Source organism: Globicephala melas, chromosome 11 (genome assembly GCF_963455315.2).
Source record: "Globicephala melas chromosome 11, mGloMel1.2, whole genome shotgun sequence".
Classification (NCBI taxonomy): Eukaryota; Metazoa; Chordata; class Mammalia; order Artiodactyla; family Delphinidae; genus Globicephala; species Globicephala melas.
The window spans coordinates 43,231,254-43,257,952 of record NC_083324.2 but is presented as its reverse complement, the minus strand read 5'-3'; the positions used below and the strand labels follow the sequence as shown (position 1 = coordinate 43,257,952).

The 26,699-nt window shown below is 42.4% G+C and overlaps 1 protein-coding gene and 2 non-coding genes across 4 annotated transcripts; all 3 read right to left on the bottom strand.

Annotated features, from left to right (window-relative positions):
* Positions 1–13,460: 13,460 nt before the first annotated feature.
* Positions 13,461–26,622, bottom strand: RPSA (ribosomal protein SA). 2 transcript variants are annotated; one of them, XM_030846227.2, is made up of 7 exons: positions 26,481–26,622; positions 24,152–24,317; positions 23,124–23,242; positions 15,943–16,188; positions 15,020–15,148; positions 14,737–14,902; positions 13,461–13,619 (listed from the first exon to the last, which is right to left on the bottom strand). In XM_030846227.2, the coding sequence occupies exons 2-7, from the start codon at positions 24,282–24,284 to the stop codon at positions 13,525–13,527; spliced, it is 888 nt and encodes a 295-aa protein (XP_030702087.1). In that variant the 5' UTR covers positions 24,285–24,317; positions 26,481–26,622; the 3' UTR covers positions 13,461–13,524. The 2 variants fall into 2 exon arrangements, with proteins under 2 accessions (XP_030702087.1, XP_060164734.1); XM_060308751.2 differs by lacking the exon at positions 26,481–26,622 and adding an exon at positions 25,982–26,389.
* Positions 15,733–15,882, bottom strand: LOC115846929 (small nucleolar RNA SNORA62/SNORA6 family). The gene has a single exon (XR_004037114.1). It is a non-coding gene; the product is annotated as a small nucleolar RNA SNORA62/SNORA6 family (small nucleolar RNA).
* LOC115846930 (small nucleolar RNA SNORA62/SNORA6 family) lies at positions 23,310–23,460 on the bottom strand. Its single transcript, XR_004037115.1, has one exon. It is a non-coding gene; the product is annotated as a small nucleolar RNA SNORA62/SNORA6 family (small nucleolar RNA).
* Positions 26,623–26,699: the final 77 nt, after the last annotated feature.

Sequence of the window (26,699 nt, the reverse complement as noted above, 5' to 3'; positions counted from 1 at the left end):
CTTATGGTCCTTTGTGTTTCTGTGGTGTCAGTTGTATGTTCTCCTTTTTCATTTCTAATTTTATTGATTTGGGTGCTCTCCCTTTTTTTCTTCTTTTTTTTTTAGGAGTTCTTTCTTTAATTTTTTTTTATTTTTGGCTATGCTGGGTCTTCGTTTCTCTGCGAGGGCTTTCTCTAGTTGCGGCAAGCAGGGGCCACTCTTCATCGCAATGCACAGGCCTCTCACTATCGCGGCCTCTCCTGTTGCGGAGCACAGGCTCCAGATGTGCAGGCTCAGTAGTTGTGGCTCATGGGCCTAGTTGCTCTGTGGTATGTGGGATCCTCCCAGACCAGGGATTGAACCCGTTTCCCCTGCGTTGGCAGGCAGATTCTCAACCACTGCACCACCAGATAAACCCCCTGGCAGGAGTTCTTTAGACCCAACCAAGTTGTCAATTACTTGCCGCGCAGTCTTAATTTGGATGTTTGGTGGTTGTCTGGGTGGATCTTTTCAAGTCCAAAGAGATAGAGCAATAGGAGAATGAGAAAGACTGAAGGGGAAAAGCTTGGCCTCAGTGCGCTTCTTCACGGCCAGAGAACTGGTCCCTGCCAGATTCTGCAGGCGACGTCAGCTGCCACTTAAAGGGCTACTTGAATCTACATGGCTCAGGATAAGTCCCAGCCACGCTTCAGAGGGGAGCCATAGCCCAATAGGCGGATCGAGATTATGGCCTTTGAGGCCCCGCATTGGGTGCCAGAAAAGATGTTGCAGGAAAGAGAGTGGAGTGCGAGAGGATAGTCACATCCCAAGTCATGTCTGAGTCCCTGGGATGGCCGCCAAGTGTGGGTTCTTGGCTTTGTGCAGGCAAGAATTCAAGAGCAAGACATAGTACAGTGAAAGAAGGTTTATTCAGGGAGATACACACTCCATAGACAGAGCGTGGGTCATCTTGGAAGGCAAGAACTCCCTTTTTTTCTTGATGAGGCTGGCTAAAGGTTTATCAATTTTGTTTATCTTTTCAAAGAACCAGCTTTTAGTTTCATTTATCTTTGCTTTTGTTTTCTTAGTCTCTATTGCATTTATTTCTGCTCTGAACTTTGATTTCTGTCCTTCTACTAACTTTGGGTTTTGTTAGTTCTTCTTTCTCTAGTTGCTTTAGGTGTAAGGGTAGGTTCTTTAGTGTAAGGATAGGTCGTTTGAGATTTTTCTTGTTTCCTGAGGTAAGCTTGTATTACCATAAACTTCCCTCTTAGAACTACTTTTGCTGCATTCTGTAGGTTTTGGATCATCATGCTTTCATTTTCATTTGTTTCTAGGTATTTTTTGATTTCCTCTTTGATTTCTTTAGTGATCCGTTGGTTGCTTAGTAGCATATTGTTTAGCCTCCACATGTTTATGGTTTTTTGCAGTTTTTTCCCTGTAGTTGATTTCTAACCTCATAGCATTGTGGTTGGAAAAGATACTTGATATGATTTTAATTTTCTTAAATTTACTGAGGCTTGCTCTGTGCCCAGCATGTGACCTATCCTGGAGAATGTTCCCTGTGCACTTGAAAGGAATGTGTATTCTGCTGTTTTCGGATGGAATGCTCTTTAATATCAACTAAGTCCATCTGGTCTAATGTGCTGTTTAAGGCCTGTGTTTCCTTATTGATTTTCTGTCTGGATGATCTGTCCATTGATATAAGTGGGGTGTTAAAGTCCCCTGTTATTATTGTGTTACCATCAGTTCTCCCTTTTATTATGTCTGTTAACATTTGCCTTATATATTGAAGTGCTCTTGTGTTGGGTGCATATATATTTACAATTGTTACATCTTCTTCTTGGATTGATCCCTTGATCATTATGTAGTGTCCTTCTTTGTCTCTTGTGACAGCCTTTATTTTAAAGTCTGTTTTGTCTGATATGAGTATTGCTACTCCAGCTTTCTTTTGATTTCCATTTGCATGGAATACCTTCCTCCATACCCTCACTTTCAGTTTGTATGTGTCTCTATATCTGAAGTGGGTCTTTTGTAGACAATATATATACAGGTCTTGTTTCTGTATCCATTCAGCCAGTCTATGTCTTCTGGTTGGAGTGTTTAATCTGTTTACATTTAAGGTAATTCTTGATATGTGTGTTCATATTGCCATTTTGTTAATTGTTTTGAATTTGGTTTTTTAGGTCTTTTTTCTTCCTTTCCACTTTTGTTCTCTTGTGATTTGATGACTATCTTTAGTGTTGTTTGGATTCCTTTTTCTTTTTTGTGTGTATTACAGATTTTTCATTTGCAGTTACCATGAGGTTTTTAATTTTTTTTATTTTTTTGCCATACGCGGGCCTCTCACTGTTGTGGCCCCTCCCGTTGCGGAGCACAGGCCATGGACGCGCAGGCCCATCGGCCATGGCTCATGGGCCCAGCCGCTCCGCGGCATGTGGGATCCTCCCAGACTGGGGCACGAACCCTGTGTCCCCTGCATCGGCAGGCAGACTCCCAACCACTGCGCCACCAGGGAAGCCCGCACCATGAGGTTTTGATATAGCAGTCTATACATGATTGTTTTAAGTTGCTGATCTCTTAATGTCAAATGCATTTCAGATATCCTGCGTTTGTACTCTCCTCCTCTCACGATTAATGGTTTTGATATCATATTTGTGTGTGGAGATTTCTTACCTTTACTGTATGTTTGCCTTCACCAGTGAGCTTTCCTATTCATAATTTTATAATTTTTAGTTGTGGTCTTTTTTTTTTTTTTTTTGCTTAGAGAAATTCCTTTAGCATTTGTCATAAAGCTGGTTTAGTGGTGCTGAAATCTTTTAGCTTTTGCTTGTCTGTAAGGCTTTTGATTCCTCCATCACATCTGAACAAGAGCCTTGCTGGGTAGAATATTCTTGGTTGTAGGTTTTTCCCTTTCATCCCTTTATATATATCATGCCACTCCCTTCTGGCCTGCAGATTTCTGCTGAAAAATCAGCTATCTCTAATGGGCATTCCCTTGTACATAATTTGTTGCTTTTCTCTTGTTGCTTTTAATATTTTCTCTTTGTCTTTAATTTTTGTCAGTTGATTACTATGTGTCTTGGCATGTTCCTCCTTAGGTTTATCCTGTATGGGACTCTCTGCGCTTCCTGTACTTGGGTAACTGTTTCCTTTCCCATGTTAGGGAAGTTTTCAGCTATTATCTCTTCAAATATTTTCTCAGGCCCTTTCTCTTCCTCTTTTCCTTCTGGGACCCCTATGATAAGAATGTCGTTGCATTTGCCGTTGTCCAAGAGGTCTCTTAAACTGTCCTCATTTCTTTTCATTCTTTTTTCTTTATTCTGTCCTGTGGCAGTGATTTCTACCACTCTGTCTTCCAGCTCACTGATTTGTTCTTCTGCCTCATTTATTCAGCTATTGATTTCATCTAGTGTATTTTTCATTTCCCTTGTTGTATTTTTCAAGTCTGGTTGTTCTTTATATTTTCTAACTCTTTGCTAAAACCTTCCTGTAACTTCTCACACTGTGCATCCATTCTTTCCCCAAGCTCTTGGATCATCTTTACGATCATTACTCTGAACTCTTTTTCCAGTAGATTGGCTATCTCCACTTCACTTAGTTGTCTTCTAGGGTTTTATCTTTCTCCTTTGTCTGGCACACACTCCTTTGCCATCTCATTTTGTTTAAATTTCTATTTGTATTTTTATTTATGTAGTAACTTAGTTACATTTCTTGACTTTGGAGAAGTGGCCCTCTGTAGGAGATGTCCTATATGTTCCAGCAGTACACTTCCCTCTCATCACCCAAGAACCAGGGACCAGCTGGTCCCAGGGTAGTTTCTGACCAGTGTTTGCAGACTCAGTTCTGCAAGATCATAGTTTCCTTGCTTCTGGCGTCTGCCCCCTAGTGGGTGAGGCTGGTCTAGAGGTTTGTGCAGGCTTCTCGGTGGGGGTGTGCTGGTGCTTGTCCACTGGTGGGTAGAACAGGGTCCTGGCCCTCTGGTGAGCAGGGCCATGTCAAGGGACATGTCTAGAGGTGGCTGTGGGCAGCCTGTCTGCTGATGGGTGGGGCTGTGTTCCTGCCCTGTCGGTTGTTTGGTCTAAGGCTGGAGCTTACACACTGTTGGGTGGGGCCAGGTCTCAGTACCTAGGATCCAAAGTGTCTGCCTCCAGCCAGAGGTCTTGTAGGTCCCTGCTATGTCCGCCACCAGCTTTTATGGCCCCAGAGAGAGCTACAGCCACCCCTGCCTCCCCAGGAGACCCTCCAAGACCATCAGGTAGGTCTGGCCCAGACTCCTACGGAGTCACTGCTTTTGCTCTGGAACCCACTGTGCACAAGACCTTGTGTGTACTCTCCAAAAGTGGAGTCTCTGTTTCTCCCAGTTGCGTGGAGCTCCTGCAGTCAAGCCCTGCTGGTCTTCAAAGCCAAATGCTCTTGAGTCTCTTCCTCCCGATGCTGGACACCTAGGCTGGGGAGACTGGCATGGGTCTCAGAGATCTCAAACTCCTGCAATGTACTTATTCTGCAGCTTGTGGGACGCCCACCCAAGTGGTATGGGTTTTGATAATATACTGAGTGCGCTCCTCCTGCTGTCTCGTGGTTTCTTCTTTATGTCTTTGGATGTAGAATATCTTTTTTGTTTGGTAGATTCCAGTCTTTTTAAAAAATATTTATTTTACATTGGAGTGTAGTTGATTAACAATGTTGTGTTAGCTTCAGGTGCACAACAAAATGATTCACTTATACATGTATCTATTCTTTCTCAAATTCTTTTCCCATCTAGGTCATTACATAACATTGAGCAGAGTTCCCTGTGCTATACAGTAGGTCCTTGTTGGTTATTCATTTTAAACATAGTAGTGTGTACATGTTAATTCCAAACTCCCTAACTATCCCCACCCCACCCTTCCCCCCGGTAACCATAAGTTTGTTCTCTAAGTCTGTGAGCCTGTTTCTGTTTTGTAAATAAGTTCATCTGTATCATTTTTTTTTTAGATTCTGCATATAAGTGATATCATATGATATTTGGCTTTCTTTGTCTGACTTACTTCAATCAATATGACAATCTCTAGGTCCATCCATGTTGCTGCAAATGGCATTATTTCATTCTTTTTTATGAGTAATATTCCATTATGTATATATGTACATACGTATGGGCACCACATCTTTATCCATTCATCTGTTGATGGACATTTAGATTGCTTCCACGTCCTGGCTATTGTAGATAGCACTGCAATGAACATCGGGATGCATGTATCTTTTTGAATTATGGTTTTCTCCAGATATATGCCCAGGAGTAGGATTGCAGGATCATATGGTACCTCTATTTTTACTTTTTTAAAGAACCTCCATACTGTTCTCCATAGTGGTTGTACCAATTTACATTCCCACCAACAGTGTAGGAGGGTTCCTTTTTATCCACAGCCTCACCAGCATTTATTATTGGTAGACTTTTTGATGATGGCCATTCTGACCAGTGTGAGGTTCGTTGTAGTTTTGATTTGCATTTCTCTAATAATTAGTGATGTTGAGCATCTTTTTGTGTGCCTCTTGGCCATCTGTACGTCTTCTTTGGAGAAATGTCTATTTAGATCTGCCAAATGACTTTTGAAGTGTTCCTTCCTCTGCAATTTTTGGAACAGTTTCAGAAGGATAGGTGTTAGCCCTTCTCTAAGTGTTTGATAGAATTTGCCTGTGAAGCCATCTGGTCCTGATTCCAATCTTTTTTATCAATGGTTTTTCAGCAGTTAATTGTGATTTTGGTGTGCTCGTAAGAAGAGGTGAGCTGAAGGCCCTCCTGCTCCACCATCTTCTAAAATACTAGTTTCTCTTTTTCTTACATCTCTCCCAGGAATCAGGAATCATGTCGGAAAAAGCAAATAGCTTCTATGCAGAACTTTCAGGTAGTGAAGTGCTGCTGAAAGCTGTGATTCTCCAGTTTGAGATGCTCATTATAGTAAATGATTATGGAGGCTATGAAGTCCCACAGTCTGCAAGCTGGAGAACCAGGAGACACAGTGGTGTAATTCAGTTCTGGTCCAAAGGCCTGAGAATAGGGCCATGGGTGGGGGGCAGTGATATGAATCTCAGTCTGAGTCCGAAGGCCTGAAAGTCAGGATCACCTGTGTCCAAGAGCAGAAGAAGATGGATGTGTCAGCTCAAGCAAAGAGCTTCTGGCAATAGTTTAAAAAAATATTTTCCCTAGAGTTTTTAGTGGTTATCCAGGGTAGATTATATTTGATAGGAGCTGTTTGGCCATTACAAAAGCAGGTGCAGTCCTTTGACAGAGTTTCAGGAAATATGGGTAAAGTTTCATGACTAACCCTTAAACTCCAGACTAAACTTGCACAGGAATGGGGCCCTTTAGGTGGTCAAAATATGTTTAGGACCCATCACTGGAAATCTCCTTTGAAGCCAGCTTAGAAGTCCCATAACAACTTGGTCTCATTGCCTATAGAGTCAGTTTCCATTTTCCATCTCGAATAGGATGCAGTTTGACTGCCCTTTTATTCACATCATTGTTTCCAAACTTCTTTCAGTATGTATCAAAAATTCAGTTCACTCTCATAGTGATGTCCCACCTTAAAAAATATTTCAAAGCCCCTTGAGCTATGGACTTTGGGTGGGTAGGGGGGCACCCAAGAGTGGTAATAAGCCACGATCTCCCAGGTATGAAGTGGCCAAGCCACCGCCTGAAGAGATTCTTTCAAAGGCAAGAACAAGAACTCAAATAATTTGTCTGGGTTGTTTCACAAAAGCAGACTTTAATCTGGAAGGTGTATAAATACACCAGGTTTCTTGCTCAGAATAAAATTGGGTGTTCTTTACTTGTTGAAACTTTTAAGTCTTACATTTAAGGTTCTGGTTTTCTGAATAACAGTAGATGGCGTTTATACAGTAGCAAGTGTTTAGAGTCCGTGCTATGGTAAATAGTGTACTAGCTGGCATCTTCAAAAGTTAGAATAAAATGAGAGAGTCTAAGGCAAAAGACGAGAAAGAACAACAAAAAGCTTTTCCACACTAAAGTGTAGGGTCATTCAGGACCTGTTCAAACAACAGGAATTATGCTGGTGATGACAGTACATCCCTTCCAGCCTCAGAAAAGCGCTCTAAGAAAGACATTCATTCCCCATGGCCTTTCTCATCCCGTGCGCCCACCTGATCTGGAGAAAGCCCTCTGCAATATTGAGCCCCTCGGGCTGCCCATCACAGGCACGATGCAGGGGGCTCAAAGGAGTTCTTTGTGAACCTCATGTCACAAAAGGGGACACATTCTTCCCTGGCCTTTGACCTATCTTCCGGTGGAAACCTTGTGCAGGGTTAATAGGTGAGAAACCATGTTTTCAGCACCCTGGAGCATGTTCTGGTCCCTGAGCACCAGATCTCAGATGGTGGAGAAGGTACAGATCTTCACCAGGGTTTGGAAAAGTACTGGCGAGGAAGCTTTTCCTGTGAAGTCTGCCCTCCTGTGGTTAACAGAGTGATCGACAGTGACATGGCAAGGTCTCTGCTTAGGGTTCTAGATTTAGATGTAGTAAAGCCATAAATTCCTCTATTTTCCCATTTTCATTTAGATGGTAGTCTCTGTTATGGGCATAGCTAAGGTAAAATACTTAAATTATTTGAAATACAAAATGGAACGCTTTTCTCAAGTCTGTATCTTTTTAACTCATAAACCTACTGTTTTGATAGAAAAACAAAAGTAGCATAGGTATCTCTGCCCTTTGTTGCCTTCACATGATAGATGCCTGTTTTTTGTTTTTTTTTTGGACCGTGTGGCATGTGGGATCCTAGTTCCCCGACCAGGGATTGAACCCACGCCTCCTGCTCTGGAAGCGCAGAGTCTTAACCACTGGAGCACAAGGGAAGTCCCAGTAGACATCTTTCTATTTGTCTTCTCTCCAAATTACAGAGTAAATTCCTGGAGGGTAGGGAATGGTCCTAGTTCTCTGTCGGTTCCCATGTCCCAAGTTCTGTGCAGAGCACATAGTTTTTAGCAAATATCATTGAATAGTAAAATTACAAGATATCAGTTTGTTTTCTTCCTCTGTTTTTGCAACAAAAATGGAAGGCAGTGGCTTTTTTATTTGGTCATTTATGCATAGATTATTGCTGGCAGAGGGTACCTTAATGCCATCTAGACTAGCTTCCCAGTATGTGGAGAAATGCTTTTGGAACATCAAGCCTTGTAGCTTCTTTCTGGATGTTCAAATCAAAGCAGGTCAAGAACTGCTCTTTACGTAATTGAAATGCAAAGAAACAACACTGAAATGAAAATTTTCATTAATCAGATTAACAGAGATTAATAATTATTGTGGGGAGTTCCCTGGCGGTCCAGTGGTTAGGACTTTGTGCTTTCACTGCCAGGGTCCCGGGTTTGATCCCTGGTAGGGGTAATAAGCTCCCACAAGCCATGCAGCATGACCAGGATAATAATAATAATAATTATTTATTATTGTGGGTGACAATAAAATTGAGCCTGCAGTCCCTTTTGTTGCTACTAAAAATGTAATTCCAGAACACTTAATGATTTTATTTTAAATCCTTAAAATATTCCTGTTATTTGATCCAGTTAACCACAGGATGTTCATGATAGCTATGTTTATGAAACTAGAAATTTGGAAAATATTAAAAATAGGAAAAAGCATATACAAAGCATTTGGTAGCCACTTAATACTTTATTTTATAGTTAATATATACAATAGCTATATATATATATATATATACACACACATACAATATATATACAAAAGCTATAATATTGTGGAGAAATGCTTATGGTAAATTCTATGAAGAAATCAGGTGACTATAGATTGTGTATATAATTAGTTACTCTTGCTTCATCGCATTCCCTGATAAATTCATTGCTATGATATAAAGTAGTGGTAATAGTGGGCATTTATGTCTTGTTTCTGACTTTAGTGAAAATGTCTCTAGAATTTTCCCATTATATCAGCTATCTGTTACTGAGTAACAAGTTTTCTTAAAGCTAAGTGGCTTAAAACAACAATAATCATTTATTTTGCTCATGAATATGCAGTTGTTGACAGAGCTTGACAGGAGTGACTTTCATCTGCTCTACATCGCATCAACTGAGATGGTTCTAGTTGATACTGGACAGTCCACTTTCAGTACAGATCACTCCCGTGGCGGGCGAGTTAATGCTGGCTGTCAGCTGGCAGTTCTGCTGGTCTGGGGCCTGGGAGTGAGGGGCCTTGCTGCTGCTTCTCCAAGTGGGCTTCTAATCTGCTAGGGCTTCTTCATTGGATGACGGCTGAGTTCCCTGAACAAATGTCCCAAGAGATGTAGACAGAAGGGAGTGGCACTTTTATGCTCTATCCTTGGAAATCATGTAGCATCACTCACTGTACCTTATTAGTTGAGGGAGTCACGAAGTTCCACTCAGGTTAAAAGGGAGAGGACATAGGTTCCACCCATGGGATTGTGGGAAGGTCACGTCGTACAATGAGCGTGTGCATGAGAGACATTCTTATATTCTAACCTCTCTCAGATTACAGAGACACTGAAACACTTGAATTTATGCACGTCATTGCATGTAGCTGTGCTTCGTTCATTTTCACTGTTGCCTGGCACTCTTTGATATAAATATACCGCAATTTAGGAACTGTGTTCTGGATGGACCCTGGGCTATTTCCAGGTTTATTGATTAGCATTCCTGTCCACATATCCTAGTGCAAATGTGCATAGGTGTCTTTGGTGTATACCCCCAAGAGGGATGTTACAGATGCTTGTGTTCCTAAATAATGCCAAACTGTACCAATTTATACTCCCACCAGCCAGTATGAGAGTTCCTGTTCCAAAGGCTGGTTACCATAATCTGATTTTTCCAGACTTTTTTCTTCTTTATCGCAGGTTTCTAATGGAAAGCGCCTTTAATCCTACCTAATTTTTCTGTGTGCTAGCTTTCCAAGGAGCAAGAGTGTTCCCTTCTTCAGAGTCTGTCCCTTCAGATGCAAAGCTCATAACTGCTTGACTTGGTGCACAGAAACGTTTGGCTGAGTATATTGCAGGTCAGAGATAGAATGTGCCTGTATTAGCAGAACTGTGTCCTTCCATTTCTGCTTACAGGCTGCCTAGATTTAGCTGGAGTTGTTCCTTCACAGGACTTTACTCAAAGCAGTCAAAAAATTGGCAACATAATCCATCATTCTAAATCTTCCTGACCATGTCCCTAATGACACAGATTTGGTCAAATTATAGTCTACCCTCCAAAGTAATGCAGGCCTCCAAACCTGATTGAACATCTTATCACCGTGTAATGTGAGGCACCAGCTTCTCAGCCTATACCGTTAACAATCAGCACATCTGTTACTATGGAAGAAGGGAGGATGGACACTGGGCGACCACCAGCACTCTTGGCCACAGCTTCCTTCTGGCATCAGTTTTTCTTAGTAACTTTGTTTTCTGGAAAAGTATAGTGTCCTAACTCTTGGCTAACAGAGCTGGTTTGACCACTTCTTTTTCTCATTTTATTGTCTTCTGTCTCTGTTGATAGGGAACAGTCGGCTGTGTTGATAGGGAACAGTCGGGTGTCCTTTTTCTTTGGTTATTTTCAAGAACACTTTTGTGTTCGGCGTTTCCTTGATTCCTCAACAGTGTAAGGATAGGTTTTTAAAAATAAATTGATCCTACTTGGTAAACACTGGAATTCCTGAATTGGTGGATTCATGAGAAGTTCAGAAAATTCTGACTTCCCTCATTCTCTCTCTTCTCCCTCTGGAACTCCAACTAACTAGATGTTTGACTCTCATTTTGTCCTCTATGTTAATCTTCTCTTTTCTATGTTATATCCCTCTGTCATTTCTTCATATATTTTTCTAGTTCACCAAACTCCTCTCCGAGTGTCTTATTGTTTCATATGCCCATTGTTATAAATTGTAATTTTTTTCATTTCTAAATTGCAAAAGCAGTGTTATTAGACATTGTTTTAAGAAGCAATTTACAATTATTTCTATATGAAATGATAAATACAAAAAAAAAAAACCTCCAAAAAGGATTTTGAAACAAACGTCATGTTATGCCAGCCCAGTCATTCCTTGTCTTGAAATCTTGTAAGGCCCCTATGCAGTCTTGTATGGCCGTGATGGTCTGGAGAGCTACGTTCCCATGCTGAAAGCTGTAACTTTCTCTTGAAAATTTTAAGTGGAAGACACCCCTTGGGTTGGCACAGGGTATTGGATGGAAGGAAATGCAGAGATCAGTGGCTGAGGATGTGGCAGAGGGCCTTCCAGTGGGGAAATGATGGTGGACACTTCTGGCAACGCTGAGAGCTCTTTGCACCAGTGTAGACTGCGTGCATCACACGTGGCGGGGATTGGGGCTGCGGAGTGCTCCTTGGGCCATTGTCTCCCAGTGCGTGTACAGCAGGGAGCAGAACTGGAACAGATGTCTGTATGGTTAGATTTTTCTTGCCCCCCCCCCCTGCCGCCCCGGTCTCCAACTCATTTCCATACCTTTCACACAGCATGGGCTCCAAGAGACTCCATGGCCTCTGGTAAAGGGCCCCAAGTCCCAGAGGGAGGGCAGAACCACTCCCAGCTTGATGAGACCCCTCCTTCCAAAGGAGTTTCTTTGGGCTCTTTTGGTTCTCCCCCAGTGATCCTCTCCCATTTTTCTCTCCTATAGCCTGATGCCTGTGATTTAGGCAAACCTTCACATTTACATCCTCACTTCTGATCCTATTGACAATGGCATACTTAGCTTTATTACTGCCTCGCCCATCAAAATGTAACTGCCATAGGGTCACAAGCTTCATTCACTGCTCTACCCCCAAGTGCTTAGAATTATGTGTGGTCTAGAGTAAGCACGTATATGTTGATTATTGAATTATTTTACTTGAGATTCTTTGCAGAGGTAGAATTGGAAAATTCTCAGGTTATGTGTAAGTGAAACCCACTGAACTTTTAGCATGGATAGGAGTGCAGTAGGTTCTTCTCTACTAAATGAGTTCAATGTTTGGCACGTACGTTTGGAGCAGGTTTTTCACAGTTGGAGTTCAGTAATCTCATTCTTGCCTTGCACAAAAAGTGTGGATTGCTCAGGCAGGGTCAGAAGCACCGTGGCAGTAGTGACATTTAACATTGCATACCTGTTTTATTTAAATATGGATTCCAACAGGATCCCTAATTGTTGAAGAGTACGATTTAAAACACCTTGGGAATCTAGGAATATATTTACCAAAGATGTGCAAAACCTCTTTAGAAGAAATTCTAAAATTTTATTGAGGGACACAAAAATGAGAATCTGGGGCTTCCCAGGTGGTGCAGTGCTTGAGAGTCTGGCTGCCAATGCAGGGGACGCGGGTTCGTACCCCAGTATGGGAAGATCCCACATGCCGCGGAGCGGCTGGGCCCATAAGCCATGGCCGCTGAGCCTGTGTGTCTGGAGCCTGTGCTCCGCAACAGGAGAGGCCCGCGTGCAGCAAAAAAAAAAAAAAAAAAAAAGGATCTGGCAGGATGTAGATTGTTCATGGACTGAAAAACTCCATACAGTGAATCAGTCAATTATAGTCACTAAATTACCGTCAATGCAATCCCAACTGGCTTTATACTGGAGCTGCACTAGGTTAAAAAATTTATGTGACAATGCAAAAGGTTCAATAATAACCATAACATTTGGAAAAAAGGCAGGCGGACCATGCTACCTGTTGCTATAGTGGATTATAAAACTCCAGTCAACAGGAAAGACAGTGTGGCATTGGCCTGGGGACAGTCATAAGAACAGTGGGCAAAGAGATGAGCCAGGATCACACCCTGTATTTTTAAGGCAGCAGTTCTGAGCAGTGAATAAAGGACAGTGCTTTAGTACTAAGGGTTGTGGCTGTGTTTTCAGAGGATTTTATAGATGACTGTGAAATCTGACATTATCTGGTGAAGCTAGAGTTTGAAACCCAGAGTGAGGAAATTTCCGGACACCAGGATCTATCAAAAATGTTCAAAATAGCTCTGCTGCTAATGCCCAAAATATGGGAACAACTCAAATGGCCACTGCAGTTAGAGGTCATGGATGATTCTTTGGGAACATGGCAAGAGGGGTGAAAAGCACAAAATAACAAAGGGAAAAGAAGCAAGTCACACAAGATATGATTCCATTTATAGAAAGCTCAAAAACAAACTAAAGAATTCTTGATTTGATCATCTTACCCTTTCCAAAGGATCGAAGGAGAGAAGCTTGTGACTTCAGGAAGGAGCATGAAGATTTTCTCAGGTCTCGGCACCTTCCTACTTGGTAATCTGTGTAATGGCTTATTCTCCAAGAATACACAGGTATGTCTTTCATGATCATCTGCATGTATATTTTACTCTTTAAAATTATTTTTAAATTATATACTAACAAAGGACAATGTGATACATTGCTCTGCATCACAGCTCCAAGATTATCCCCTGCTAAGGACACTTGGGCCCAGAAACATCATCTCTTGCCCAGAGCCACACACTAGGAACGGGCTAAGCAAGGCTTTCATCCCAGGCCTGTCCCATGAACTGAAATAAATGGACACAATTTTTAGAAACTGTTTATTTTCCATCAACCTATTTCCATTTTAAGAGTTTGTGGAAGAACAGTTTAAGACCACTCAGTGGTTGTTCCTACCCACTCGGTGGCCTGAGCAGTGGGAGCTGCAGACCAGTCTTCAGTGGCAGGCTGAGCACTCCAATCTTCTGTTGAGAAAATACCAAAAAAAAAAAGAGAAAGCCATCAGCCCCATTCCCATAGTATTTTTGTCACCCCCACCACCAGCAACAATCTGCCTTGCATTCCAACAGATAACACATTTCAAAGGACAAAGACAAAAGACAGTATTAACAAAAAAAAGTATTAACATTTCAAAAGCACCTGAATTCAACCTGTCAGGTTATGAGCACAGCTATGGCACACCGAGACAAAACCCTTTAATGCTAGTATGTGTGTGTGTATATATATAGTGTATGTATATGTGTATATACGTATAATGTACACATACATACACTAAGTGCCCTACATACGAACCTTCAAGTTATGAACTCTCGAAGAGAAAGTGCATTCGCATGTCCAATCACATAAGTTAATTCACATGTCTGTGTACACTGTCATGTGCCTGCATCCTCTACAAGTGGTTTTACTTTTGTGTACTGTACTGTATACAGCACACACAGTTACAGTATCTTTACTTCAAGCCCAGGATGTCCGGAAGCAAGTGTAAAAGCAGTGGTGATGTAGCTGGTACATACAGTACTACCGAGACATCACTGACTCATTTTTTCAAGGAGACAGAACTGAATCCAGCAGGGAACCAGACCTGTGCCATCAAGGTCAGGCGTGAGTGAAATTACCCTCCACCTCCGATAGTTGATGACCTTTCAACTCTACCATCTCCCTCCCACCCCCTCGCCCTCCTCCAGTCAGTAACACTTCTTGCCTATTCACTCGATACCAATCCCTGTATGCCAGCTGTTGTACTGTACTATAAGATTAAAAATGTTTTTATTTTTTATGTGTTATGTTGTGTGAAGTGTTATAAACCTATTACAGTATAGTACTATATAGCCCATTGTTAGTTGGGTACCTAGGCTGTGTTGGACTTACGAATGTGCTCTCAGAATGGAACTCGTTTGTATGTACAGGATTTACTGTATACGTATATATAAAGAGTGCGTATATATATATATGCATGTGTGTGTGTGTATATATATATATAGTGTGTGTACACACACACACACACACACACACACGTATGTTACACTGGAAACACAGAAGTTCTAAACCACCAGCCTGATGCCCTTGGATCTTGATACGTACCAGTGGGGAACTGCTGAATAGGCACAGAGGGCACCTGCACACCTTCGGACCAGTCCGCCACCTCAGGCTGAGCAGCAGTGAACTCAGGAGCTGGAGCAGTCCATTCACCCTGAAATTCCTCCTTGGTCACAGCCTTCTCAGCTGCCGCCTGCTCTTCCTTTTCAATCTGGTTTAGAAAAAAATTTTTTCGTTTATAGGGACTGACAGACTTTACTGCCAAGCAGCACAGACTAAAGTGTCCAATTTGTTCATGTTACCACAAGCCTTTGTGGAGGAAGCTCACCTCTTCAGGATCTCTGTAGAAGTAGAGATCAGGCATGACCTCCCACGGGTGTTCACGGGAGATGGTGCCACGCATGCGCAGAACTTCCCGGGCAAGCATCCACCACATCAGACCCACTGAGTGCGCTCCCTGCAGGAGTGCCAGGTTATTATAAAGTGATACTCGGCGAACCCCAAACAGCAAGCACCTCCCATTCCACCTAACAGCTGGGTCCCTTGGTACCATGTGAACAGACATGTATTAGTTTAGAAGTGTCTATAGTATAGCAGAAACTAACACAACATTGTAAGGCAACTACACTCCAATAAAAATAAGACTTTACTTATTTAACAAGATTATTCCATAACTCTGGTTCTCAACCTTGACTGCCACATTCTGGAATGAATCATGGGGATTAATCAAGAGTCCACTCTAGACAACAAAATGAATTAACCTGGGGTCAGTGCCTGAACACTGGTAGTAGGGAAAAAAAAAAACCTTTGCCTGATTCTTTTGTGTAACCAGTGACAAACCAGACTAATTTGAACCATATGCAACCCACCTTTTTAGGATCTTACATCAGGATACATCAAGTTAGTCTGAAAACAGAAAGGCCAAGTAATGCCTGAGAGGTCCAGGAGTAAGAAATAATGGAGAAAAGCAGAAGAAAACACAGGCCATTTTTAAAATGTTTTTTCATCTCTCCTTAATGCTTTCATGTATTAAAATCATACATTTGTAGCAAGTATTACTATCGAACTCCACTCATTGGGCCAGAGACCCTTGTGACGTTAGCGAAAAACTTGCCCCTCATGTAGCACACTACCTACACTTGTGAGTTCATCGGCCAGTGGCCTCAACTCCAAGCTCTAACAATGTGCAGAGGAATGTCTGTCTCTAGAGCACTTATTCTCCAGCTCTAGTTTAGATCATAAAATTGTTACCTTGTTGTTGCATGGGATGGCAATGTCCACATACCGCAGAGGAGAGTCTGTGTTACACAGAGCAATGGTAGGCAGGTTAACGTAAGAGGCCTCTGTGAGAGGCTGGTGGTCAGCCCTGGGATCAGTAACCACCAGAAGTCTTGGCTCCCGGAAGGCTGCCTGGATCTGGTTAGTGAAGGTTCCAGGAGTGAAGCGGCCAGCAATAGGAGTGGCTCCAGTGGCAGCAGCAAACTTCAGCACAGCTCGCTAGAAGAATCAATATTAAGAGTTAACAGTGCTCCAGAGATGGTGCCATCTTGCAGAATTGCAGGAGTTCTGCAATTATAAATGGGTCAACACCAAGTTCTGTAATCACATGAAGCAGCCTATCTAGCCAGAACCTCCCGAAATCCCTTACTCAAAAATGAAACCATCAAATTAAACGTTCAAAACATCCAGTAATTCTTCTATATCCTTCACTTATTACATGAAAAATACTTACAAAATTAGAGCCAAAAAACATGCAAAGCACGGCCCACCCCTAGGCCCTCTGCTGGGGATGCTCTTCCCTCAGGTATCTGAGGCTCACTACTTCCTCACTTCTGCAGGTTCCAGAGCCAACCAGCCTGGTTCAAGTACCAAGCAGGTCACTTACGAGTAACTGGGGCAAGTTACTCACGTGTCTCCAAGTTCCTCATAGAATTGTAAAAATTACACCACGCAGAACAGTGCCCGGCATCCAGTAAGCACTTTTGTACCGGTCAGATTTTGTCACAGCCAACCTATACAGAGCAGGAGTTCACCCACCTTTCTTATCCTCTAACTCTACAGAAAGCTTATTTCCTTCACCCCTTCAAAAACAGACTGCTTTTCTGCTATATTCCAAGCACTCAGCAAGCACTGCCTGGACCAATCTAGATACTCAGTAAATTTTCGCTGAGGGAAGCACGGAGTGGTCACTAAGTTCATTCTACAGCAGTAATTAAAACTGTCAGCCATACATCAAACCACAGAGGTCATCATAAGCCAGCCTCTGGGGAATAACGCCGTTAACATACATCTACAGGGGGTTCCAATCAGGATAGTGGAGTAGAATGACATGGAACTCACCTCCTCCCACAACTACGTCAAAAATACATCTACAAATGGAACAACTGTCACAGAACACCTACTGAACACTAGCAGAAGACTTCAAACACCTGAAAGGGTAAGAAAGATCTCCACATAACTGGGCTGGACAAAAGGAAAAAAAAGAGGAAGCAGGATGGGACCTGTGCCCCGGGAGGGAGGTGAAGAAGAGGAAAGGCTCCCAACACCCTGGGAAGCCCCCTCAACGGTGGGGAGATCCGCTGGGACAGAAAGGGAGCTCCTAAGGCTCAGAGGAGAGCACAACAACTGGCTTGTGGTAGGCATAAGAGAGAGACCTGCACGCCCCAGCCTGAGATGCGTGTCCCTTAGTACAGGTGGGGGCTGGGTGCTGGTTTAGAGGACAGACCCAGAGAGATGACTGGTGTTGGCTGTACAGAGATAGCCTGAAGGGGCTGGAGAGTGGCACAGCCACAACCAGGAGTGTTTGTGGAAAAAGGCCGGGCCCACCACAGAAGGGAAGCGCCACTGTTAAGTGGCATGCGAAAAGAAGTGGGGTCACCAGTGCAGCCTCTTGCAACTGGGACGGGTCTTGCCTAAGCAGCTCTGGGCTTTGTGGGCACGGGCACACGGGGGCTGGGCCAGGGTCTGAGCTGCCTCCTACAGGGGATCCGGGTGTGCGACTACTGCTGTCCTGGCACCTGACTTCAGTGGATCTGCGTGGGTGGCCTTGTGAAAACAACACCTGAGGGACACCAGGGCTGACTACCAGCATTCCCCGGGTTATGATGGGGCCGAGGGCAGTGCCAACAGCACAATGGGTGACAGGTAGCACCACAGAGCACACTCGCCAGTGAACAGCTCCAGCAGAGAAAGACGCAGTGGCTCCTCTCCCAGTGGAAACGCTCCAATCCAGTCTACCTTACGCCGCAGCTCAGCTCTGGGGGCTTCTACTCTATAATAACAACTAGGGAGCACACCCTGCCTCTGACAGGGTAGTGACAACCACAGAGTAAACAACATCCAGTGCAGGCTCTACTCACCACACCAGTCACACCTCCTGTCAAGGGGATGATGGCCACCATACACTAAGAGGCAGCAGGCACCCACAGTAAAAACAGCCCACACCAAAAATGTTAAACCCAAAGAGGCTATACAGTGACATTCCCACATAAAAATAGCCCTCTAAGGGACCTCCCTGGTAGCACGGTGGTTAAGAATCCACCTTCCAATGCAGGGGACATGGGTTCAATCCCTGCTGAGGAAACTAGATCGATCCCACATGCATGCCATAACTAAAGAGTTTGCATGCCACAACCAAGACCAAGACCAACCAAAATAAAATAAGTTAAAAAAAAAAAAAAGCCCTCCAACACCACAGTAGATAACTTTGTCAACTCATAGAGCAAGAGAAATATAAGTAAAATGCAGAGACAGAGGAACCACTCCCAATTAAAAGATCAAGAGAATTCCCCTGAAAGAACAAACTACGAAAAAGACCTGAGTCTAACAGACATCGAGTTAAAAAAGGAAATAATGAAACTGAACAAATTGAGAAAGACTATCAACAGAAATGCAGATTACTGTGAAAAGGAACTAGAAATTATTAAGGAAGAACCAAGAAAAATCAGAAAATTCATTTGCAGGGACAAAAGCTGAACTAAAGGCAATGAATAGCAGAATGAATAATGCAGAAGAACATTATGTGTAAGACAGTGATCTATCTTCAGAAGAAAGTGATCTGGAAGATAGAATGGAAATCACCCAATCAGAACAGCAGACAGAAAGCCAAATGAAAAATGAAAGCAATATAAGGGACCTATAGGATAATATAAAGCATTCCAACCTACACATAACAGGGATCCTAGAAGGAGAAGAGAAAGGGGATTGAAAATCTATTTGAAGAAATTATGGCTGAACACTTCCCAAACCTAAAGAAGGAAACTGATATCCAGGTACAAGAAGCACAGAGCATCCCAAACAAGATAAACCAAAACAGACCTATACCCAGACATAATTAAAATGCCCCCCCCAAAGGATTCTAAAGACTGCAAGAGAAAAATAGTTAATTACAAGGGAACCCCCATAGGGCTTTCAGCTCATTGTAGGCCATAAGGGAGTGGCAACATATATTCGAAGTCCTGAAAGGGAAAAATCTGCAACTCTACCCAGCAAGATTATCATTTGGAATAGGAGAATTTCCTCAGACAAGCAAAAACTTAAAAGAATACAGCAATACTAAACCTACCCTAAAGTAAATACTGAGAGATCTTCTCTAAATAGAAAAGAAGAATCTATAGGAAAAGGGGGGAAAAAAAATCACAGTTGGAAAGTAAATCACTTAAATAAGCCAGTAAACAGATTTTAAAAAGAAATAAAAAAATTTCTCTTAAAGCGATGATAACCACTTAAAGCAAAAGGATAAACATGAAGATGTAAAAGAGGACATCAAAATCACAAAATGTGGGGGATGAAAGAAAATGTAATTTTTTCTTCTAGAAAGTGAGCCTGTATGACTACCAGTCTAAGTCAAGTTGATATGGGAAGAGGGGTTAACATATTTGAAAAACAGGGTAACCACAAATCAAAAACACAATAGATTCACAAAAACCAAGAAAACAAAAGCACAATACAAAAGGAAATCATCAAACCACAAAAGGAAAAACAAAAAGAGACAAATAAGAAATATAAAGTCAACAGGAAAACAATGTTTAAAATACCAATAAAATTACCTTAAATGTCAATGGACTAAATGTTCCATCAAAAGACAGAACAGCGGATTAAAAAAAAAAAGGGCCTACAATATGCTGTCTACAAGAGACACACTTTAGGGCAAATGATACACGTAGACTGCAAGTGAGGAGATGGAAAAAGATATTGCATGCAAACGGAAATGACAACAAAGTGCGGGTCGCAATACTCATCAGACAAAACAGACTAAAAAAAAAAGGCTACATAGAAAGATAAAGCAAATGACATATGGTAAAAGGATCAATAAAAGGAGAGGACACTATACTCATCAACAGGTACCCAAATACATAAAACAAATACAGACATAAAGGGAGAAACTGACAGGAATACACTAATAATAGGAGACTTTAACACCACACTCATATCAATGGACATATCTGGGAGAGAGAAAATCAATAAGGCAACAGAGATCCTAAATGATACAACAGACTTAAGACATTAGAGCCGAAAAAGCAGAATATACATTCTTTTCAAGTGCACACGGGACATCCTGAGATTGACCACATACTAGAGCACAAAATAAGCCTCAACAAATTTAAGAGCATAGACATTATTCCAAGCATCTTTTCTGACCACAACTGCATGAAACTAGAATCAACCATCAAAAAAGAAACAAGAAAACAACAACTGCATGGGAGACTAAACAACATGCTACTAAGAAACCAGTGGGTCAACAATGGAATCCAAGAAATTAAAAAATACCTTGAGACAGGGGCTTCCCTGGTGGCGCAGTGGTTGAGAGTCCGCCTGCTGATGCAGGGGACACGGGTTCGTGCCCCGGTCCGGGAAGATCCCACGGGAAGATCCCACATGCCGCAGAGCGGCTGGGCCCGTGAGCCATGGCCACTGAGCCTGCGCATCTGGAGCCTGTGCTCCGCAACGAGAGAGGCCACAACAGTGAGGCCCACAAAAAAAAAAAAAAAAAAAACCTTGAGGCAAATGACAATGAAAACACAAAATCTATGGGATACAGCAAAAGCACTTCTTAGAGATTAAATTCACAGCGATACAGGCCTTTAAGAAACCAGAAAAATCTCAAGTCAGCAGAAGTAAGTAGATAGATCAGAGAGGAGGGACTTTCTCTGCTGGTGCAGTGGTTAAGACACGCACTCCCAGTGCAGGGGGCCAGTTTGATCCCTGGTCAGGGAACTAGATCCTACATGCATGCCACAACTAAGGAGCCCGTGAGTCGCAATTAAGCTCATGTGCCACAAGTAAGGAGCTGGTGAGCCACAACTAAGACCCAGCATGACCAAATAAATAAATATTTAAAAAAAAAATCAGAGAGGAAATAAAATAGAGATTAAAATAAAACCAAGATCTGGTTCTTTAAAAGGGTAAACAAAATCGACAAACCTCTGGCCAGGATCACGAAGAAGAGAGAAGACCCAAATAAAATAAGAAATGAAAGAGGAGAAACCACAACTGATACCATTACAAACAATTATATGCCAACAAAAAAACATTATGAACAATTATATGCCAACAAACTCGACAAACTAGAAGAAACGGACATCTTTCTAGAAACATAAAGCCCACTGAAACTAAATCAAGAAACAGACAACTTGAACAGCCTGATTACTAGAGATGAAACAGAATCTGTAATTAAAAAGCTCCCTTCAAACGAAAGTCCAGGACCAGATGGCTTCATAGGCGAATTCTACCAAATATACAAAGAACTGGGAGAAAATATTTGCAAATGAGGTGACCAACAAGGGCTTAATTTCCAAAATATACCAAGAGCTCATACATTTCAATAACAAAAAAACGAACAACTGAACTGGGCAGAAGACCTAAACAGACATTTCTCCAAAGAACTACAGATGGCCAATAGGCACATGAAAAGATGCTCAACATTGCTAATTATTAGAGAAATTCAAATCACTACTACAATGAGGTAACACCTCACACTGGTCAGAATGGCCATCATGAAAGTCTACAAATAAAAAATGCTGGAGTGGATAAGGAGAAAAGAATACCCTCTAATCCTGTTAGTGGGAACGTAATCTGGTGCAGCCAGTATGGAAAACAGTATGGAGGTTCCTCAAAAAACTACTCAAAAAACTAGAGTTGCCGTATGACCCAGCAGTTCCACTCCTGTGCATATACCCAGACAAAACAGTAATTTGAACATTCAGGCACCCTAATGTTCACAGGAGCACTATTTACAATAGCCAAAACATGTAAACAACTGAAATGTCCATAGACAGATGAATGGATAAAGATATGGCGTGTATCAACAGCGGAATACTACTCAGCCATTAAAAAGAATGAAATAATGCCATTTGTAGCAACATGGATGGACCAAGAGATTATCACACTAAGTAAAATAGAAAGACAAATATCGTATGACTTCACTTATACGTGGAATTTAAAATACAACACAAATGAACATATCCATGAAAGAGAAAAATAGAACAGACTTGTAGTTGCCAAGGGGGATAAGGGATGGGGGAGGGAAGGACTGGGAGTCTGGGATTAGCAGATGCAAACTATGCTATATAGGATGGATAAACAAGGCCTTACTGTATAGCACAGGGAACTATAGTCAATATCCTGTGATAAACCATAATGGAAAAGAATATGAAAAAGAATATATGTATATGTAACTGAGTCACTTTGCTGTACAGCATAAATTAACACAACACTGTAAATCAAATACTATACAATAAAAATTTTTTTAAAATGAAATTAAAAAAAAGAGCATCTTACTATCAATACATTAATTTAAAAACTGTCAAAATCCAAGTCAAATTTTTTTAAATTAGAAACAGGGTGAATGAAATCCTTTTAAGAGCTTTAATGCTTTTATAAAGCATGTTTTTAAAAAACCCGTTTTCTCAGCAGAAAAAGGAAATAACTATCAAGATAGAAACGGGACAAAAAAGACTAAAGTTTTACCTTACTTGCCATTAAAAAATACTAAGCTATTTTTTATTCATTTAAGCTGGCAAAGATTACTCTTGCTTATGAGACAAAGACTGGGGGTACCCTACCCTCAGAAGACCTTCCTGAAATATTCTGAAGTTGACATTCAATTTTTTTTAACCCAGTATTTCATCATTTTAAATATAAAAAGCTCACTGCAGAAAAATGTGGTGAGCCACTTTAATAGGGTCATTCCTCGATATTTAGTGGCACAAGAAAACACACAATGACATGAAAACATGAACCGTGACATACTGTCAGATGCAAAGTGATAAATATACTGAAATGGTTGAATTTTGGCAATTCCTCTGACTCAGGGCAATTTCAAATGATTTCTGAACAGTGAAATTACGGGTTATTTTTTTCTTATGCTTTTCTATATATCCCCAAACATCTTTAGGTTTTATAACAAAAACCAAGCATATTGTTCCACAAACCTGGCCAGTATTCCTGGAGGATATGACACTGACATCAGCTGGGTTTTCAATGGCAACAATGGCACGAGCTGCCAACAGAAGCTTCTCCCAGGTTCTCTTCAGATTTATGATGTAGATGCCTAGACACAAGGTTTTGTTAACACCTAGCCAAGCTTTAAAAGTTAACATTCTTCTAAAAAGCTGAATGCATGTGGCAGCGAGTACTATCAAACTCCAGTCATAGAGGCAAGCTCTACTGGTGTTAGCGAAAATCCTGCCATTAATATAGCACACTTCCGACACTCAAAAGTTCATTGGCCAAGACTGGCCTCCACTCTGAGCTTTAATAGTGTGCAGCCTTGATTCAGTAGGCAAAGTGCACCTTCTCCCTACTCTTCCCCTGTACTAACCCGCCCTCAGGCCCCCCATGCAGAAACCAACAAGCTCTTACCTACTTCTGGCCTCTTACCACTCTTTTCCTCTTATCTTCTGCCTTGATGTCAGATTCATCCCCAACTCCTTTAAACCCTGCCACTCACACAAAATTCCTTCAGTGGTTCTAAGCTGAAGAACTTAATGCCTTCCATATTCTCATCACAACCTACATTCCCTTTTCTGATACATTCAAGCAAGCCAAATTCCCATCTGTGGCTTTTTCTCAGAATTCAGCTTTACAAACCTCTATCAGTAGCCACAAAATATAAGGCACCATGGGAGATAAGTTATCAGGAACTAAGCTGATGAACTTCCTCTTTATGTTTACATCATGCTTCTTCATGGCCCAACCCAGGTCACATAACCTAGCAATAGCCACTCTTCCACTGGAGTCCAGAAACCCTTCCTTCCAAAAACCACCAGAGCACTTTTACTCAGTTTTAAAGCTTCTTACCCATCTAAAGATCTAGTTTCATCTGTTACTTGGTGAGAGCCCGCCAAGGCTGATATTTTAGAAATCACTTCACTCAGCACTACCTATCAGAACAAAAGCATCAAAACTTGTCCTTACAGCTGGGATGACCAAGAAAAAGAACCCTAAAGCAATGACTGACCATCACTTTTCCTTTTGTAGATGTACTGTTCCATTTGGAAGTCAAGGTTGGTGCCACCTAAGTGGGTTCCTGCTGCAAGGAATTTGAGGACATCCTCCTCCTTCATTTGCAGGACATCAAGGGCTCCGGACATTGTTAATATTTCCCTTTAAGTTACGACGGGAATCTGAAAAACAATAGTTAACAAAAGTCCTTTACACTCCAGTGACAAATGGGATGAGGTAACGGGTGCATTCTAACTCCTCTTGAGAGTCAAATGACTCAATGTTTAAATCTAACCATCTTGACAGATGAACGGATAAAGATGTGGTACATATATACAATGGAATACTACTCAGCCATAAAAAAGAAAGAATGCCATGTGTAGCAACATGGATCGAACTAGAGATTATCATAGTAAGTAAATCAGAAAGACAAATACCATATATCACTTACATGTGGAATCTAAAATGACACAAATGAACCAATCTATGAAACAGAAACAGGACAGAACAGACTTGGTGGTTGTCACGGGGGAGGAGTGGAGTGGGAGGCTGGGATTAGCAGATATAAACTTTTATATACAGAATGAATAAACATGGTCCTCTTCTATAGCACAGACACCTATATTCAACACCCTATGGTAAACCATAATGGAAAAGAATGTTAAAGACGAATGTATACATATGTATAACCTAATTACTTTGCTGTATAGCAGAAATTAACACATTGTAAATCAACTATACTTCAATAAAAAATATCGATAAACTTGAAATAATCTAACCACAGACCACACCTCCTAGTGTCAGGCATTGGGCTTAGTCTAGTGGGATGAGACACATCAACACCTTGTAAATTATGCCACACCTTGTAAAACTGCTGGAAATCCTGCTAAAGAGTATTATGGAGATGGACAAAACACCCAGATAATGAAACTAAACGAAAACAGTGAACTGAGACTTAATACTTCTCAAGGTACGCAGGACTTAGACGTGGAACAGCAGCCATGTTCTAGACTATTCTAAAGCTGAGCAAAGGTGAAGTTTATTTTCAAGCCGACTGAAGCTGGGAGCTTTGGCATTACTTCTCCCTGCGAGTACAACTAGTTTTCCTCAAAATCAGGCAGGAAAGACAGGGCTGAACCCAAGAACAGCCTCCTCAAACAGACATTAGGCAAAAAGCAAAGCCACCTCCTTGTTTTACACTTAATGAGACCATGAAGCATGGAGGAATGGCGTCAACAAGAACGTAAATTAGACTTTTGATTAAACTCTGTGACACCTTAAAAGGGAACTCTGACCATAAAACCCAGAGAGCTTGGCCGAGCACACAGGCTGCAGGTGACTGCTGTACCACCTCACACGCCTGGCGCTCGTATAGCAAGGGAAAATGGCTCTTAGAGCGCAGGTGCGGTGGCTTCTGGAGGCGGACGGGGAAGAGCAAAAACTGATGTAACGAGGTGGAATAAAAATCCCACTCCGATTCTCCCAACAATGAGTATTCCGCCCCTAAACAAAGAAATATGCGCCCATTCAAGGAATTAAAGTGAAATAAAAGGCGTGGGAGGGTGGGGTCAGAAAAACCCCTCGGTGCGCTCCTCACTCGTGAGGACGCCCGCATTCTTCTCCGAGTGCGTACTTTCGCTTCTGCCCATTAATAAATTGCTTCTTTGTTTCTCTCTACACCTCAGTCTGTGTCTTTTTTTTTTAACAATTAAAAAAAAATTTTTTCCTTTAACACCGCGAGGCATGCGGGATCTTAAGTTCCCCGACCTGGTATCGAACCCGGGGCCCCTGCAGTGTAACGGCTGAGTCTTAACCACTGGACCGCCGGGGAAGTCCCTGTATGTACCTTTCTTTGCGTCCCCTGTCCGAAATCTTTCGCACAAGCAGAATAAGAACCTGGACCTTTAATTTAGCCTGTCCGGCACCAAAAAACCTCGCGAAGAACCTTAACTCTTGAACGGAATACCACGAACGGGGAAAACAGACCAACCCAACCAGCTGAAAAACACTGGAGCCTAGGTCTCTGGGTTTACCGCCGAGTGTCGGTACCCGAAGCGACCGTAGCGCGCTGCGTAGACCGGTCTCTCTGCACCCCTAGTCACCGGCACCCCAACTCGGGCCCTCAGCGGCTGGAGCGCGACCTCCGCCGGCTCCCAGGGCCTTGTGGGAACGCGCGGGCCCGAGCCCGGCCACGTGCAGGACGCCAAATCCGAGGGAGAGCGCGCCGAGCCGAAAACAGACGCGCTCCGCCTGCGGGGTTCCACCCTGGTGCTCGCACCACTCGTCGCGGCAGGAAGCTCGTCTTGGTGGCCCTGGGGTACGCCCGGACGCCACATGCTACTCACCAAGGACAAAGCCGCATGGACCCTTATCTGGCGCGGAAAGAACGCGCGGGCGGAAATGACGTCCTTATATAGTCCGCCTCCAGCCAATGACAACGAAAGGCGAGCGGAAGCGCTAACAAGGCGGGAGTTGTGGGGGCGGGTCTTCCTCCGGAAGGCGGGCTGCGGCGCTGGCGCGGACGCTTTCGAACGGCGGAAAGGGGCGGGCCGGTTGGAACACGC